The sequence below is a fragment of the Protomyctophum bolini genome (genome assembly GCF_963924005.1).
Source record: "Protomyctophum bolini genome assembly, chromosome: 18".
In the NCBI taxonomy this organism is placed as follows: Eukaryota; Metazoa; Chordata; class Actinopteri; order Myctophiformes; family Myctophidae; genus Protomyctophum; species Protomyctophum bolini.
Window position 1 is genome coordinate 7,533,318 of NC_137879.1, and position 17,500 is coordinate 7,550,817.

At 45.2% G+C, this 17,500-nt stretch overlaps 1 protein-coding gene across 1 annotated transcript in view; it reads right to left on the reverse strand.

Moving 5' to 3' along the window:
* The window catches only part of LOC308332850 (proteasome activator complex subunit 4B-like), an 87,672-nt gene that overhangs the window by 48,300 nt on the left and 21,872 nt on the right, over nucleotides 1-17,500 (reverse strand). Inside the window, exons 8-19 of the mRNA XM_080788966.1 lie at nucleotides 17,294-17,416; nucleotides 17,015-17,107; nucleotides 15,374-15,552; nucleotides 12,317-12,403; nucleotides 11,454-11,628; nucleotides 10,704-10,793; nucleotides 9,190-9,254; nucleotides 7,965-8,115; nucleotides 6,004-6,102; nucleotides 5,367-5,436; nucleotides 2,170-2,237; nucleotides 1,684-1,887 (exon numbers count right to left, since the gene is read on the reverse strand). Of these exons, the coding sequence (XP_080645092.1) occupies nucleotides 1,684-1,887; nucleotides 2,170-2,237; nucleotides 5,367-5,436; nucleotides 6,004-6,102; nucleotides 7,965-8,115; nucleotides 9,190-9,254; nucleotides 10,704-10,793; nucleotides 11,454-11,628; nucleotides 12,317-12,403; nucleotides 15,374-15,552; nucleotides 17,015-17,107; nucleotides 17,294-17,416 (1,404 nt within the window). The remainder of the gene's footprint in view (nucleotides 1-1,683; nucleotides 1,888-2,169; nucleotides 2,238-5,366; nucleotides 5,437-6,003; nucleotides 6,103-7,964; nucleotides 8,116-9,189; nucleotides 9,255-10,703; nucleotides 10,794-11,453; nucleotides 11,629-12,316; nucleotides 12,404-15,373; nucleotides 15,553-17,014; nucleotides 17,108-17,293; nucleotides 17,417-17,500) is intronic.

The window sequence follows — 17,500 nt, forward strand, 5'->3', positions numbered from 1 at the left end:
TAAATAAAATCTCACGACTGAAGAAAGTTTGTTATGCCAGCAAGTCATATATATTATGCGATTTGTGAAAGTGAAAGGAGCCACCCACACTAGTGCTGTTTCCTATAATTAACACATTATACAGTATGTAAAAATAGGAATCATATATATAGTAATATATATACAGGTCCATCTCAATTAATTTGAATATTGTGTAAAAGTTCATTTTCTTCCGTAATATAATTTTAAAAAGTGACACTTTCATATTATTCTCAATTAATTGTGCATAAAGTATTTGATTATTTAAAACCTTTTTTTGTTTTAATTTTACGAGACCACAAAAAAAATGTTTTTTTTAAACGACAAATGTCGACAATCTGAAAAGTATACTAATGTATGCAGTCAACACTTGGTTCTGGGCTATTTTTTAACACATGATTTCATCAATGGGGCGTGGGTGGCATGGAGGTGATCAGCCTGTGGCACTGTTGAGGTAGCCTGGTTAATAAACCAGACTAATATCGCACGGACCGCGGCGGGATATTAGTCTGGGGAGGCTCAGCTTGGATTTAATTTCCAGGGCGGCGGGTTGAAACATTTTCTCTTTGACGCAATTGGTCAGAGCTACTGTCCAGACCGTAATCCGCCGGCAGGCAAATTCTTTTTTTTGCCAACGGCTGATTCGGTCTGGTTTATTAACCAGGCTACTGTTGAGGTGTTATGGAAGCCCAGGTTTGCTTTGAAAACAGCCGTAAATGCATTTGTGTTGTTGAGTCTCTCTGAAGCTGAAGATGCTGCAAGAAAACAACACATGAAGACACTATATGGACTCACAAAGACACGGTGCAACCAGAGACCCAGACAGAGTACAGCAGTTACGAGCAGTACTGGAACACATGAAGACACTATATGGACTCACAAAGACAGAGTAGAACCAGAAAACCCACTAACTGAAGACGAGGAATGCGATTTCAATGACAGAATTGAAGGAGATCTCGGTAAACGAACCAACACTAGGTGAAGTCAAAGAAGCAATTAAAAGACCACAGAGCGGCAAGGCACCGGGAGTCGACTCCATCACAGCTGAATTGTTAAAAGCAGACGTAGAGTTCTCAACAATGAAGGTACACCAATTGTTAGGGAAAATGAACAAAGGAGACAAGGCAGTAACGTGTTTCAGAAGAATACTCTGTATATACACTGGCAAGATCACGTCAGCACTAAAGAGCTGCTAGAAAGAGCTGAGATGAAGCCGCTGACTGAGGAAGTGAAGCTGCGTAGATGGAAGATGATTGGACACATATACAACGACAGGACCACAACAATGACTGCAACACAGCATTGACATGGCAGGCACCAGAAGGGAAACGAAGGAAATAAGGAAGGCCAGAGACCACCTGGAGGCGCACCTGGAGGTCCACTTCTTGGACTAGAGTGAGGATGGCAGGAGTTGACCGTGAAGGGTGGAAGTGCTCTGTGACTGTGGAGGCCTTAAGAAGTGGATAGGTAACAGGTAACAGGTTGTTGAGTCTCATGTCTCACACCTTCCTTTCCTGCTGACAATACAACCTAGATTCTCTGTGGGGTTCAGGTCAGGCCAGTTGGCTGGTCAGTGGTCAGTTAAGCACAGTAATGCCATGGTCAGTACACCAGTTACTAGTGGTTTTGCACAGACGGCGGTGCGGTGCGGTGTGTCTCACGTACCCGTACGGGCAGGTCGGTGTGGAAGCCCCCCGGCGTGCTGCGGTAGTCTGTGGGGTAGATGAGGGACAGCGAGCGCAGGGCGTGCTCCAGGAGGCTGCACGCCAGCGTGTACGCCCGCTTGCAGCGCAGGCGCACGCACGCGCACAGCACGCCCTCCAGGTCCCCGCGGTACCTCAGCAGCTGTTCCCCGTCCACGCGAATCACCTTTAAATAACACAAACACGCACACACACACACACACAGAGAAACGTATACTCAGTTAATTTGACTGCTGTCTTTCTTAAAACGTTAAAAGAAATTAGAACATCTGGCGTGTCTTCACAAACAAACACGCACAGTCTGTCCCCAGGGGGTGAGCTATAGCGGCCTACCGAGACAGACAGTGTTTGAACGCCGGGATGCGAGGTGTGTGTGTGTGCGTGTGTGCGTGTGTGTGTGTGTGTGTGTGTGTGTGTGATGATGCAATTTGATTGCTTCTCATCTCACCTCCGAAAGCAGCTGGAGATTCCACAATAACTCCTTATCCAGCTCCTCCTCGCTCACGAGCTCTTCATCTACACACGTGGAACACGCACACACACACACACACACACACGCACACACACACGCGCACACACACGCACACACGCACACACACACAGACACGCACGCACGCACACGCACACGCACGCACACACGCGTGCATGCATACACACATGCGCACACAAAACATGCTTTGATCAAGGCTCGAGTTTTGCCAAAACACATTAGCATTTTGTGTTGTTGCGTGGTGTCTAAATTAGACTAAAATGAGTCATGTTCTTTCAATTATTTTTCCTTTCAATCTTCCTGTGTTCATAGTCAGCGGCAGCGGATGAGATCAGCATCGCATCGGGGAATTCCGTCGTGGTGTTGTCGTTGACGCACTCACGCACACGCGCGATTCACATCAACGTACTCTGAGAAAGAAAAACACACAAACAGACGGGCCGGGGCGGCCGGGTGTCCCTCGACGCCGAACGTCTCCCTAACGGAACGCACGTCTTTCTGTGATTGCTTTCGAGTGCCACCGTTATACGGAGTCGCTCTATATGTAATTTACATGTGTGGGCTGAAACGTACTTCTCTATATGTCAGGAATTAAAATGAGTTGCATCTACGGCGCGGGTCCCTAAAGGGCGACTTTGATTCCCTTGTCGTCGGGCAGAAACCCGGTATATGTCCAATAAATAAACTTATTTTTATCTAATTATTTTTAGAAAACATTTTTAAAATAGTGAAAACAGGGCCTGCTAGCCTAGTGGTCCAGGCACATGCCACACATATAGGCTCTGGCCTGACAGCGTGCCGCGCGTTCGAGTCCCGTTCACGAAGACATTTGCTGCGTGTCTCTCCCCTTCTCTCCTGTCTATCTTCACTTATATCAATAAAGGCCAAAATCAAATCTTTAACCCATTTAGACCTGGGAACGATTCTACAAAGGTCTTCTACATCTTGACAGTTTTCTGAAAAAGCTATGTTTCTATGTCAGTCGTTCTTCGATTTTTCAAAAATGGCACTTGGTGGCGCGCTATGAGCTTGTAGCTATTTTTCAATAGCTAAAGCATAACATAATGCTTACACCAAAAGGGGTTCCCGCCCGATGCGACGTGTCGGCCGTATTCGCAACTTTTGTGCAACACCCTCGTGTGATGAAGTATAGGGCGTTGATTTACAAAAGCACGGAGATACGAGGGTTTTCCGCCCCCCGGCGGCGGCGGCGGTTTGAAGTTAAACCGTTAAGGCGGCGTGGGCCAATCATGGAACGTTGCGTTCACATTTTCAAAAGCAATCACTTCAGACAAACAGTCGCAGATTTGCAAACTCTAAATAAATACTCGTATAGCGTATATCTCCTGGCAGAACCAATCCGACGCATGAAGCCTCGAATACATCCCACATTAAGACATTCACACCGCGCTGATATATCTGTGTGTGTGTGTGTGTGCATGCGTGCGTGCGTGTGTGTGCGTGCGTGCGTGCGTGCGTGTGTGCGTGTGTGTGTGTGTGGGCCTGAATGGCAATGAACCGCAGGCAGGCTGCCTGCTTGGAATGAAACATGAATAAGGCCTTAGGGCTTAGTTGCGTGTCATAGTCACGAACCCGAAAACAACAAGCTATTTTCGGCCTCAATTTACACTTCAATATTTACACTAGGGTTTCCTAACACGTTTGGAATTTCAGGAAATTCCATACATTTTCCAGACTCTATAATTTGGGGCCCACGAGTCGCTTACCAGGAATTCTGCAGCCAGAAACAACAAGGTGTCAGAGCGAAAAAGTTGACATGTTTAGTGTCAAGAGGGACTTACGCGCCCCTGAGGCGGGCAGGGGCCTGTGTGAGTGATTCCAGCTCATGCTGTCCCCTTAGGTGCCTTAGGTGTGTACGTATACTTAGGTGCCTGGGGTGTACGTATACTCCCACAGTGGCCAAGGGTCCGATGCCTTAACCCATTTTTAAACTGAGATCAGATTCTAAAAATGTCTTCAACATCCTGACAGTTTTCTGAAAAAGCTATGTTTCTATGTCAGTCGTTCTTCGACTTTTCAAAAATAGCAGACCTACAAGCTCGTAGCGCGCCACTCGGTGGCGCGCTACGAGCTTGTAGATCTGCTATTTTTCAATAGCGACAGCATAATCTGGAATCCCCGACCTGGCCAGGGACCAGGGGCATTTATTGGTTTAGGAATGTGACAAGAACAAAATAAACATCTCCATGAAATCCAAGATTTCATTGGGTGTGTAATTGACCTATAGCTAAGCCCCTCCCCAAACTGCTATCGTACAATCACAGCTAAGCATAACATGGGTTAGACCAGAGTGTAGAGTAGGAGATCTCGCCGCAAAGTGGGTGCCTATTGGGCTATAGTTCCAAACATTGCTCCTATGGCTGGAACTATCCCATTGAGATAGAATGAGCACTTCCGCATTCCATTGTTACAGTGGGAGTCAACGCTATAGTGTCGCCACTCTCTTATTATATTACTCTGGGTTAGACAAACCTCTCCACCAATAGTTTTCCTACAGTATGATAAAACATTGTTTTAAAAAAGAAATGTGACGCACATATATTCCCAGTGCATACGGCAGGCCTTGTTGACGGATTTGGAAGAGATTTTGAAGGTCAAAAAACGAACCAGTATTTCATGTGTAAAGATCCATGATATTACAAGCATGATATACTGTACAAACACACACAGAGTGAGGTACTGACTGTCTGTGATGCTGGATATGAAACAAACACACACAGAGTGAGGTACTGACTGTCTGTAATGCTGGATATGAAACAAACACACACAGAGTGAGGTACTGACTGTCTGTGATGCTGGATATGAAACAAACACACACAGAGTGAGGTACTGACTGTCTGTAATGCTGGATATGAAACAAACACACACAGAGTGAGGTACTGACTGTCTGTGATGCTGGATATGAAACAAACACACACAGAGTGAGGTACTGACTGTCTGTGATGCTGGATATGAAACAAACACACACAGAGTGAGGTACTGACTGTCTGTGATGCTGGATATGAAACAAACACACACAGAGTGAGGTACTGACTGTCTGTAATTCTGGATATGAAACAAACACACACAGAGTGAGGTACTGACTGTCTGTGATGATGGATATGAAACAAACACACACAGAGTGAGGTACTGACTGTCTGTAATGCTGGATATGATGCTGCAGCAGTGAGGTACGAACAGGCGAAGAGATTCAGCGGGATGACACTGCAAGCGCACACACACACACACACACACACGCACGCAAAAGAAATGATCAACATTAGTATGGAGTGACTCACATGCAAAAATGATGAAACAAAGAATATAAAGAACAAACACCACTGAACCCCCCCCCCCCCCCAGCATCCGTATTGTTGGGGAAAACATTCGCAACTTTCAGCAATAGCAGATTGACAAACGCTTCTTTTATTTTATATATACTTTTTTATAACATAAATCTTTACCTAACTAAGTAAATCAATGTGAAAGGACCCCCAAATTGAAAAAGTTGAGAATTGAAAGTAGTGAGTACGCAACATAAAAGGACACAGAACCACAGCATGGAAGCCCGGGAGGATGCGAGGGATACGTCCCAGACACAGGAGGTCAAATGTAATTTTCCACATCGGCTGATGTGCGATTGGAATTAAGGTTTCAGGATCCATTTTAGGGACAGTTCACAGAAGACCCTTTTAAAGATGTCCAGTGACCCCACATCAAAGAGGATCCATAACACAGCCAGACTCACACACGCACACACACACACACACGCGCACACACGCACACACACACCTTTGCCGCGGCTCTGCACATGTCTGCCACCATCCTGCCAGACACACAGGGCTCGAAGATGTTGGAGGTGGCAAAACGATACACCTTCTGTAGCGCCACCTGTTGATGGGAAAAGAGAACACGGTTTAAAAACACATTCAAATCGTGGTGCGAGACACTGCAGTGCCGTCCGTGTTTCGTCTTGCATCAATGTCCTCACATGAAGAACAGAAACCCAAGGCCAACGTTCATTTCCCAAAGCTGATAGGCTACAGACAGACCTGTTTCCACCGGAAATTAATGGGATTCAGAACCAGTGTTGTTTTTGACAGCAAATTTTGATTTCAGTTTTAGTTACAGTCTCTTGAATAGTTGTCACAATTTAGTCACCTGGAATGTTTTAGTGTTAGTCTAGTTTTAGTCGACTAAATATCATAAGATTTTAGTCGACAAAATCTACAGGCAAGGCTTGATGCCGTCGTGATGACGGCATTACGCTGAAGTGCGACGCGTTTGTTTGAGCTTGTAGATCGGCTATTCTCAGCATGCAACTACAGTAATTGTAAAATGACTTATACTGGATCTCTTGTCCACTAGTCCCTTCCTAACATTTTATTCTAGTTTTTATTTGTTGACGAAATTGTCAGTATATTTAGTCTTAGTTTTAGTCATCATAGCTTAGTTTTCATTTTGTTTCCATTTAGTTTTCGTCAGTGGAAAAAGGTAGTCAACGAACATTTTTCGTCTTAGTTTTAGTCGACGAAAACAACACTGGTTCAGAACTGAATCCAAAAAGACTAGATTTTACTGATGGAAAAAGGGCTAATGTTCTGTGTGTATTTATTTTATTCTTTTGTCTACCTGCCCAGGAACAACACATCCAAAATGAGCTGCTAGCAATCTCAGAGGCAGCTAGTTTTAAATTAATCGCTGTCGCCTGTAATAAAAAATAATAAACAATAACATAAGGGAAAGAAATTCAATGAAATAAGTAATGATTGAACTCTTGACATTATTCTGTAAATTGTTTTTTTTAGGACGATCCATCTTGTTATCCCTTTAATGATAATTAGTTATTAAAAAATAAAAATCAATTAATGCGTGTGAAAGAATCTTGTCAGCCAGAAAACTCTCCATATCTCCATATTTTAACCTTTTATGTATTTTCTTAAATGAATGCCCTACTTCATCATACAAGAGTGCCGCACTAAAGTAGTGAAAATAGCAGATGTACAAGCTCACGACACCTCACATCGTAAGTTGTTGTGCGCTGGTAGATCGGCTATTTTCAGTATGTTTTGTATCGTTTTTAAATAAATAAAAAAGGAAAGTTTTTCTTTTACACCCGACTGTGTGCGCGCGTGTGTGCGTGCGCTGGTAGTTAAAAAGTGCTTCACAGAGAATATAAACAATTCACAACATGAAAAACAATATGTAGTAAACAACAATAAGTAATGATACAGGATAAAATGAAAAAAAAAATGCATTTAAGATAGGAAAAGTAGACAGTTCAGGGATAAAAGCAACGTTATAAAAAAGGGTTTCCAGGAGGGATTTGAAACGATTGCCTTTCGTTTTTCAGCCTGGATGTTGGGATTTCGAGGAGCACCTTATCCAGGGGACCTCAGAGTACGCTGTGGGACAAATGGCTCGAGTAAATCGGGAGATATAAGATGGGGCCAGACCAGAGATGGCCTTAAAAGTTTGTTGGTGGAGCACTGTGTGAGGATGGTGCCGACGATGTGTGTGTGGTATTAGTTGCTGCGAGAGTGAGGTCTAGCCAACACCAACTCGGGATTCCTGGATCGCCGCCTTCCACAAATTCCTATCCAACATCAGGTTCTTGAGCTCTGCAGTGTTGTCAGCCAAGCTGTCGCGCCGCAGGACGTCTACAGGTGGTACGCTTCTTTCCCCTCCTGGCTTTGCCCTGGGTTGGCTCCCGTAGGGTCAATTTACTTGCCTCAAGTGTGGTATATATATACCTGGTAGATGTCAGTGGAGCACTGGGTCAGGATGGTGCTGACGGTGGAGGACAGGCCCAGCTCCACCAGGCTCTCCAGGTGGGTCTGGGTGTCCGTCTCCGTCTCGCCTCTGGTCTGCAGCAGCGTGTTGCTGTCTATCAGGGCGAAACACCTGGGAGACACACACACACACACACGCACACACACACACACACACACACACACACACACACACACACACACACACACACACACACACACACACACACACACACAAAGATAAAACATGAATCAGATCTTAATAAATAGAGGACAGTCAGGACACAAAACCCAAGACCCTATAGAGCGTACCAAAATCTCCTTGAGGAGGCGTCAACATAATTATGTGTCACGTGGTAGCGGCCGCTATGCTTGTTGGCTTGTCTGGTTTGTTTACATTGAGCGACGATCTTGGTGTGCTTGTATACGTTCTTTTTTTAAACTGACCTCACAATGCTGCAGACTTGCTCAGTAAATACGTGCCACAGCAGGTCACGTCGAGGGAATGAGCCAGAAGACGGAATTCGATTTTCAGCTTTCCAGCATGGAGACAGCATCAAGGAACCCAGATTGACGAGTTTACAAAAATACGTAGAATGGCTTGGATCTCGGCTGCACGGCGCACAGGGCGCAGAGACATAACGTTCAACAAAGTATCTAAGCACAGCCGTGTTTGTTCACGACATTTCCCCTTGTCCTTGTAATGTATTTGGGCCCCGACGTTCCTTCTATCCATCCTGGTGTTGGTTCACTATGTTGTCGCCGAGAACGAGCTCAATATTTACAAAAACATATTACCATCACTCTATTCAGAGTGATGTGGTCTAGAGTTTAAAACATACCACCGTCACTCTATTCTGAGTGATGTGGTCTAGAGTTTAAAACATACCACCGTCACTCTATTCTGAGTGATGTGGGCTAGAGTTTAAAACATGCCACCGTCACTCTATTCTGAGTGATGTGCTCTAGAGTTTAAAGCCCACAAGAAGGCCACGCTAGCTTTTCAGACGCCACGTTTAAAATGTTTTACTTTACCGTTACAATTTACAATTTAGGGCATTTAGCAGACGCTCCTAATCCAGAGCGACTTTCAGTAAGCAAGAACAACACATGGGGATACATCCAATACATAGAAATAGTCATCAAGAATCATAACTAAGCGAGCTAAGAACGGAGAGAAAAGAGAAAAGAACATCTAGTGCATTACCTGTCTAGAAACTGAAGGACGAAGTCTTCAAACTGTGCTGAAGCATAACACAAATCCTTCTCAATCTGAGAAGGTGAGAGAAAAGAATAATTAATATGCTGTCGTTTTCTCTTTTTTTTTGTTGTGTATGTGTACATTTTGTTTTCTTTTTTAGTTCATTTTTATGTATTTGTAGCAAAAGTTGAAAAACGGGTCAATGATACTTTCAGTTACCTAACATCAGTCTACTCTAAACAACATACTGTCAATATAATAATCTCTAGTCTAAACAACATACTGTCAATATAATATTAATCTCTACATTGAAACTATAGGATACCATATAAACAATGAACCTAGCATAATATGTCTAAATAACAGGCTAACACTGAATCACATTTAAACAATACTTATTTTCTATTATTACACACCCCGTGAAGCTTTGAATTCATGGAGATTGTTTCGTTTTTGTCACATTCCTGAGCCAATGACTGGATGACCAGCTGGCCGGTCAGCAGGAGACGAGACTCCATTGAGACTCTTTTAGAGTCTTCCTACCGGAGAGTCCGCTGGTCATCAAACTATTGGCTTAGGAGGAACAAAATAATGATCACCATCAAGGCTTCGTGGGGGGTGTAATCGATAGAAACTGAACTATTCCTTTCATCAGTGTATGGCGATGTTCCTATGTCCATGTGTGTACCTGTGAGAGGTGTTGGGGCGGTATGGGCAGGAGGTATGGGCAGGAGAACAGTATGACCATGTGTGTGTACTGTACCTGTGTGAGGTGTTGGAGCGGTATGACCATGTGTGTAGTACCTGTGTGAGGTGTTGGGGCAGTATGACCATGTGTGTGTACCATGTGTGAGGTGTTGGGGTGGTATGACCATGTGTGTGTACCTGTGTGAGGTGTTGGGGCGGTATGACCATGTGTGTGTACCTGTGTGAGGTGTTGGGGCGGTATGACCATGTGTGTATACCTGTGTGAGGTGTTGGGGCGGTATGACCATGTGTGTGTACCTGTGTGAGGTGTTGGGGCGGTATGGGCAGGAGAACAGTATGACCATGTGTGTGTACCATGTGTGAGGTGTTGGGGTGGTGTGACCATGTGTGTGTACCTGTGTGAGGTGTTGGGGCGGTATGACCATGTGTGTGTACCATGTGTGAGGTGTTGGGGCGGTGTGACCATGTGTGTGTACCATGTGTGAGGTGTTGGGGTGGTATGACCATGTGTGTGTATACCTGTGTGAGGTGTTGGGGCGGTATGACCACGTGTGTGTACCTGTGTGAGGTGTTGGGATGGTATGACCATGTGTGTGTACCTGTGTGAGGTGTTGGGGTGGTATGACCATGTGTGTGTACCTGTGTGAGGTGTTGGGGTGGTGTGACCATGTGTGTGTACCTGTGTGAGGTGTTGGGGCGGTATGACCATGTGTGTGTACCTGTGTGAGGTGTTGGGGCGGTATGACCATGTGTGTGTACCTGTGTGAGGTGTTGGGGCGGGGTAGGAGAACAGAATGACCATGTGTGTGTACCTGTGTGAGGTCAGACTGTTGCGACGGGGCAGCAGAACAGTCCACTAAAGGCACCAGGGTGGTGAACGTAGCAATAAACTGGAACGTTATCTGGACAGAGACACACACACAGTAAACACACACACACACACACACACACACACACACACACACACGCACGTGTGCACACAGAAACGTATTTAATACAAACTATCGGTTCAACCACGCGGCACCACCTCTCAGATTAATTATCCTACTCCCAGATAATTAGCCAGCAGCAGAACAGAGTGTCGAAAGAACTACAGTATTTTTAAAAAAAAAACCCGGATTCAATTACTTGGCGGTGGGACGGATTGGTTTAGTCTGTCATGGCTGGACCCAACAGAACCAGCAGGGCCCGAAAATAGAATCTAACATCCACTTCTCTGTTCAAGCATGAACGGGGAACAGATTGGCTTGCAAATGGAGGGTTCCGCTTCACTTGTTTATGGGACACAATAAAACAAGGAGAGGAGAGGGAGAGGAGAGGAAAGGAGGGGTTGAGGGGAGGGGAGAGGAGAGGAGGGGAGGGGAGAGGAGAGGAGGGAAGGGAAGGGGAGGGGAGGGGAGAGGAGAGGAGAGGAGAGGAGAGGAGAGGAGAGGAGAGGAGAGGAGAGGAGAGGAGAGGAGAGGAGAGGAGAGGAGAGGAGAGGAGAGGAGAGAGGCCCTTCTGAAGAATTAACGACGCATTTCATCCCATTGATAAAGGAGGCCGGGCGGCCCATTACCCACCATGCACTTGCTGAAGTCGTTGGGGTCCACCCCTGGCAGCGCGCCCATCAGCAGGGGCAGGACGTGCAGCCGGCCCTCGGGGGACGACACCAGGCTGCGCGCCATGCCGATCATACAGCTCAGCGTGGCCGTGAGCGTGTGGGGCTCCGTCAACGTCTCCATGGCCGCGTACATCCTGTAGTGCACGCGCACGCACGCACATGCACACATACACACACACATGCGTCACTAGTCTCTGTCCTTATTTTTTTTACCCGCTCCAACCACTAGGGCCGAGTGCTTCAACGCTGGAGAGCCTCATGGGGGCTTGAGTCAGAGTAATAATAGTAAGAGAGTGGTGACACGCTTTGATCTCGCCGCAAAGTGGGTGCCTATGGACGATAGTTCCTAACATTGCTCTTATGGCTGGAACTATCCCATTGAGATAGAATGAGCACTTCCTGCATTCCATTGTTACAATGTGAGTCGACGGGAGTGTCATTACTCTCTTACTAGATTACGCTGGCTTGAGTCTAGTCCAGCTGGTTTTCTCATTGGCTGATGTATGTGCGCGCACCACAAATATGTCTGGGCGGAAACGAACGACTCAGTCAGAACACAATAGTTCCGCCTTAGATCATTTTGGTTCCCACCTAAACTACTGCGCTGAAACGGACACAGGGGACACAGTTGTAGCGGACCCCCGCAGATAATAATGATGCAGCTGGTAATTCATTGATTTAATCAATTCTTGTTCTTTAAGTTTTTAAGTAAAAAGGGCTACCATTTACACTACTGTATATGGAATGAATGCTATCTACATTACTTACTGTACTGACACACACACACACACACACACACACACACACACACACGCTACTCACTTCTCCAGCACAGGTGGGATGGTGAGCTCGGGAGTGAGCAGGGCCAGGTTCTGCAGAGCATAGGCTGCGTCCATGCTGCCCGTCTTGCTGCACGTGACCACAAGAGGGCGGCAAAAAATCACAGGCACATGAACAATGACGCATTTAAAAAAAGACCAGACCAACCGGTAATCACCAGATTAGCCGTCATTCTCTCTCAGATTAAGGCCACTAGTGTCATGGCTGAGTGTGCTCAGTTCATGCACTGGAAGGCCTGTCTGCCATTACACACATTGATCTTGTGAGACAGCAGCGTGCATAATATGGTGCGTATCCTAGGGGTTGTCACTGGCTGGTAGGGGGGGATGTGACGCGGGCTCTGTGTCATTTACGTTGACATTTTGGTTGACGCGTATCATGTCGTGTGCCCGGAAAATAGCCGATCTACAAGCTCGCAAAACACATCGCAGCGGCTATTTTTGCCACCCGACACGACTAAAAACAACGCAAGGCACACAGTTGGAAGTATAAATCATGGCATTATTATGCCTCTGAATTAACTGAAATAAAAACGATTTATTTCTCTGTGACTTGTGTGTACTTAGTAGAGTTGACGCCATGAATGTTAATGAGAGGCCACTCTTAAAGATTGATTAATTAATTAAGGACCCTACACACACACACACACACACACACACACACACACACACACACACACACACACACGGTGGGGATCGTCGATTCTATGTCCAATGTTTTCTCTCGGAATAGAGCCACGAAGTCTGACGTCAATATCGGTAGAGGCCGCTATAAGTCCACGGGTTCATGCACTATTTATTTGCATTGTAATGCCCATAGGGGGATTTTAGATCACCTCACATAAGAACTGTTCAAATAAAATAATATGACTGCGAGAAAACGTTAATGTTACTGCTCCCAAATAAGTTACATTTTCACTAGAAACAGACTGTATCAAATATGAATGACTGACTGTCTTAAACCATTGGTTCCCAACCTATTTATACTGAAGTATAACTTCATAACTGATACAGGAGCGTATATACCTGCACTTTTTGTTGCATTCCTAATTCAATAATGCTGCTGCTCTGACAAATCAGCACAACTAATCACAAATCAGCACAACTGATTATATTTCTAATGTGATTATTCTGTTCTCAAATACTCTATTAAACGGCTACAGTAGGTGTGCTGTCATGCTTATTTCAGCCAATAGTAAACCTGTAGTAATATAAATATTTCATTCCACTTTAGTCTTTTTTTCTCCTTTTTGGGCGCTGTGTACCACCAGATATACAATCTGAAAAAAATGGTTGCTTGAAAACCAAAGCTGCAACCATTTATTATGATTATTTTAGGTGTATTTCTTTTTTATGCTGTGTTCCCTATGTAATGTCATGTAAATGTATTCCACTGTTTGACTGTCTGTTTTTCCGTTTTGTGTTTCTTGTGAGGACTGCGGATGAAAATTAGCAACTGTGCTATATCAGGTGTCTTTACGTCCATGTGACGTCCATTAATATGCATCGTCCTGTCCAAATAAACATATAAAGTATGAAAGAGGGGCGCTCAAGTACCACTAGTGGTACTACTAGTACCAGTGGAACCTCTGTCTTAAACGATACAGAGACACCTCCCCGACAATATCGCTGAGACACTTTGTTTATTTTTGGACCACAATGCTTATTATGAGACGATTTTAAGATGACCCCATGTCATTCTCCATAGAGAAGTCCAGGGGATGAGCGAGTGACGTCAGGACTTTGGCGCTCCATAGAACTGAAATTCATGACCGTGGCTCAGCGGTCCAGGCACCTTGGCTGGTAATCCAGTCTGGCAGTGTGCCGCGGGTTCGACTCCCGATCCCGTCGGCCTTTACAGCATGTCTTCCCCCCCCATCTATCTCCCACATTTCCTGTCAGCCTACTGTCTGTCCCTCCATAACAAATATAAAATAAAATAAAGAACTGAAATTCATGGATATCTCACACAATTTTATATCCATGGAACAACAATTTAAATTTTAAGTTGTTATGTAGTTACATGTGCAGTATATGTTTTATGTTTCTTTATTTTTTTCCTGTCATGACATCATTTTTGCGGACTGACCAAATTAACTGCCACAGGTTTGATTTATTCACCACAGTAAATAATAATGCTTCTGGTCAACAGATAAGCCAGAGAGTTTCACCGTTTGTCCAACAACATAAATTACACACGTTAATATCGCAGCTGACTCTGAGTATTTAGTTTTTTACTGTCGGATATAATATTTGATGCCTGCCAGTCATGTCAAAATGTCACTCATATGCCGTGTTGACATTAGCAGAGGCAAAGCGACTATAGGCTACATTTTAAACAGATGTCAGCGACATTACAAAGATACGACGTGAAGACACTTGTCACTGCGAAACAAAAGCTACAAAAAACTATAAGCTGAGCTGGCTTCAACTTTTTTCAGTGCTCCAATGAGTGATGTTTTCGTTCGCTCTCCACACAAAACCGACTTGTAATAGGGGAAAAACAAGTTCAGCCAGACGATTCCGTGTTGTTTCATAACCCAAGCCTTTATATTTTTTCTCGCACGTCGCCCCCACACACAGACGCACACTCGATGAGGTCAACAACTGTGTCTCTTTTCCCAGTGTTTCGCCCAGGTGGACAGGATTTTGATGTTAGGTTTATAGGCATAGTTAAATGTTAGGGTTTAGGTAGTCTCGCGTTGCCAGACTGCTACCTCTTGCAATTGTCAAATGCTTCCGTCTGGAGCAACGGAAGCTCTATCATGAGTAATAAGCGATAAAGCGGAAGTGGAGCCTCCTCCCCACTTCCGTTTCGTCTTTACAGCCACGCAAAGTTATCCTAATATAAATAGAAATCACCTAAGCTATATGCTTAGCATGCAGAAAAGGAAATAAAATAATAAAATGTAAAGATATTTTTAAATATATGAACGGAAATGCCAGCTTCCTGAGGTGTAGTTCCAGACTCTATATAGCATTCGGAGATTGTGGAATAGTTGTCTGGCTACGCGAGACTATAGGGTTTAGTATAGCCTACCTGAACATGGCCAGTAGGGCGGCGCCCATGAGGCTTTGGCTGAACTCCTGGAGGTGGGCATCGGTCAGCCTCTGGTCCTCTGGTACAGGCACCAGCCAGCAGGGGGGAGCGTGACGCTCGCGGTGCACGCGCCGCACCACGCTGGCGGGGAGACGCTGGAGCACGCGCATCAGCTTCGCCTAGAGGGGAGCGAACAATTCATCCAGTTAATCCAGTGCTTTTAAAACCTTTTCATCCTCTGGGCCCAGAACTGTCCCAGAGTGTACAATTGGAACCAAATGGACCCGTCCAAATTATTATTTATTGGGCATTTGAGCCATGGAAGACCACCATTCGATGACATTTAGCCTCGCAGACCCAAAAAACGAAAGAATATTTTGTTATCGTTGGATAAGATTTTGTCCACAATTCCATGCAGTATCGATGTTGGTACCAAAGGAGAGATAACAGGCAAACGTTGATCAAGGACTGTGTTAACTAAGGACATAATATGTCCTTAGAATACACTTCCCCCTTCAAAACCGATTTGATCTTTGTTCAGATACACGTGTACATGTGCGGTGTGGTGACAGCTGAAGCAATCATGAAAATGTTTGATGAACGCAAATCCTTGCACACTGCTCGTGCTCAGCAGCGTCGGTGTTTATTCAAACTGACAGATGTTCCGGTCCCTCCGGACCCTCATCAAGAAATGTCTCAGAAATGGTTATTTTTCTCTTTTTTGGTGAAAAATAGCAGATGTGCAAGCTCAGCTATTCACAATGTAAACACAGTTGTATAAAAAAAGGGTAGCCAATTAGACTAATCGATTTTGCAGGTCGATTCGTGTACAGTATGTGTACTGTATGTATACGCAGTATATAAATGTATATGATTAGTCTCTTCAGTTCATCGAGAGAAGTAAATTGACAGAAGAATCTTTAAGAAAACAATGTGGACTGTTTGGACTGCGTGGGCAACATAAAGATGACATCAACAAACAGTCATTCAGGGCTCAGAAACCCTGAGGTTGTTGTTGCGTCATTCATTCGCATTCCCTCCGTCCTGGCATTCATCTGAGCATGTCAGAACGCTGCTGGTACACAGAGAGAGAGAGAGAGAGAGAGAGAGAGAGAGAGACAGAGAGAGAGACAGAGAGAGAGAGAGAGAGGCTCTGAATGGCAACATATAAATCACACCGGCAACCAGCTGAAAGGTTGTTCACTCTGAGTGAACACTGTGTGTGTGTGTGTGTGTGTGTGTGTGTGTGTGTGTGTGTGTGTGTGTGTGTGTGTGTGCGTGCGCGTGTGCGCGTGCGTTGTACACCTTGTTTGTCTGACTATATCACACAGTGGTGAAAGTATCAATACTGAAATGTAGAAATACTCAATACTGCAAATTCAAAATGTACTTGATTAAAAGCGCGAAAGTAATGGTGTCAAAATGTACATTGAAACTTGAAAGTACTCATTATGCAGAATTGATTTCACACGTGTATTTATTTATTTTTGGCTTGTAATTGTGCGTGCGTGTGTGCGTGTGTGCGTGTGTGTGTGTGCGTGTGTGCGTGCGTGCATGCGTGCGTGCGTGCGTGCGTGCGTGCGTGCGTGCGTGCGTGCGTGCATGCGTGCGTGCATGCGTCTGAGTAGGTTGGTTGGTTACCTGCCAGCGGCCGTGGTTGGACGGATGGTAGAAGGAGGCGATGCTGTTGAACAGACAGCTCAGCTCCTTCTGCGCGGGGTTTCCTGGCCCACCCTGCAGGGGGAGGGAATGAGTCAGAGAGGATTAAGCATCCAATTAAAAGCAACTATCTGGATCCAAAAACCACACGTATAACACTGTACTTCCATTAAGTATGCACTCAGAGCTTCAAACGAGGGGGAAAAGAATGTGCAATTTCTTTCCATTAATGCAGCTTTTTGAGCAGAAAAGCAGGCGTACCAGGAGAGCCGTGATCCACAGCACCAGATGTCCGATGTCGTAAGAGTTGGTCAGGTAGCGAGGGGCCACCATCTGACTGACCCCCACCGGAAGGTTCAGGCTACGCAGGATTCTGGTGAAGATCTGGCACACACACAGGCACACACACACACGCACGCAGGCACACACACGCGCACACACACACACACACACACACACACACACACA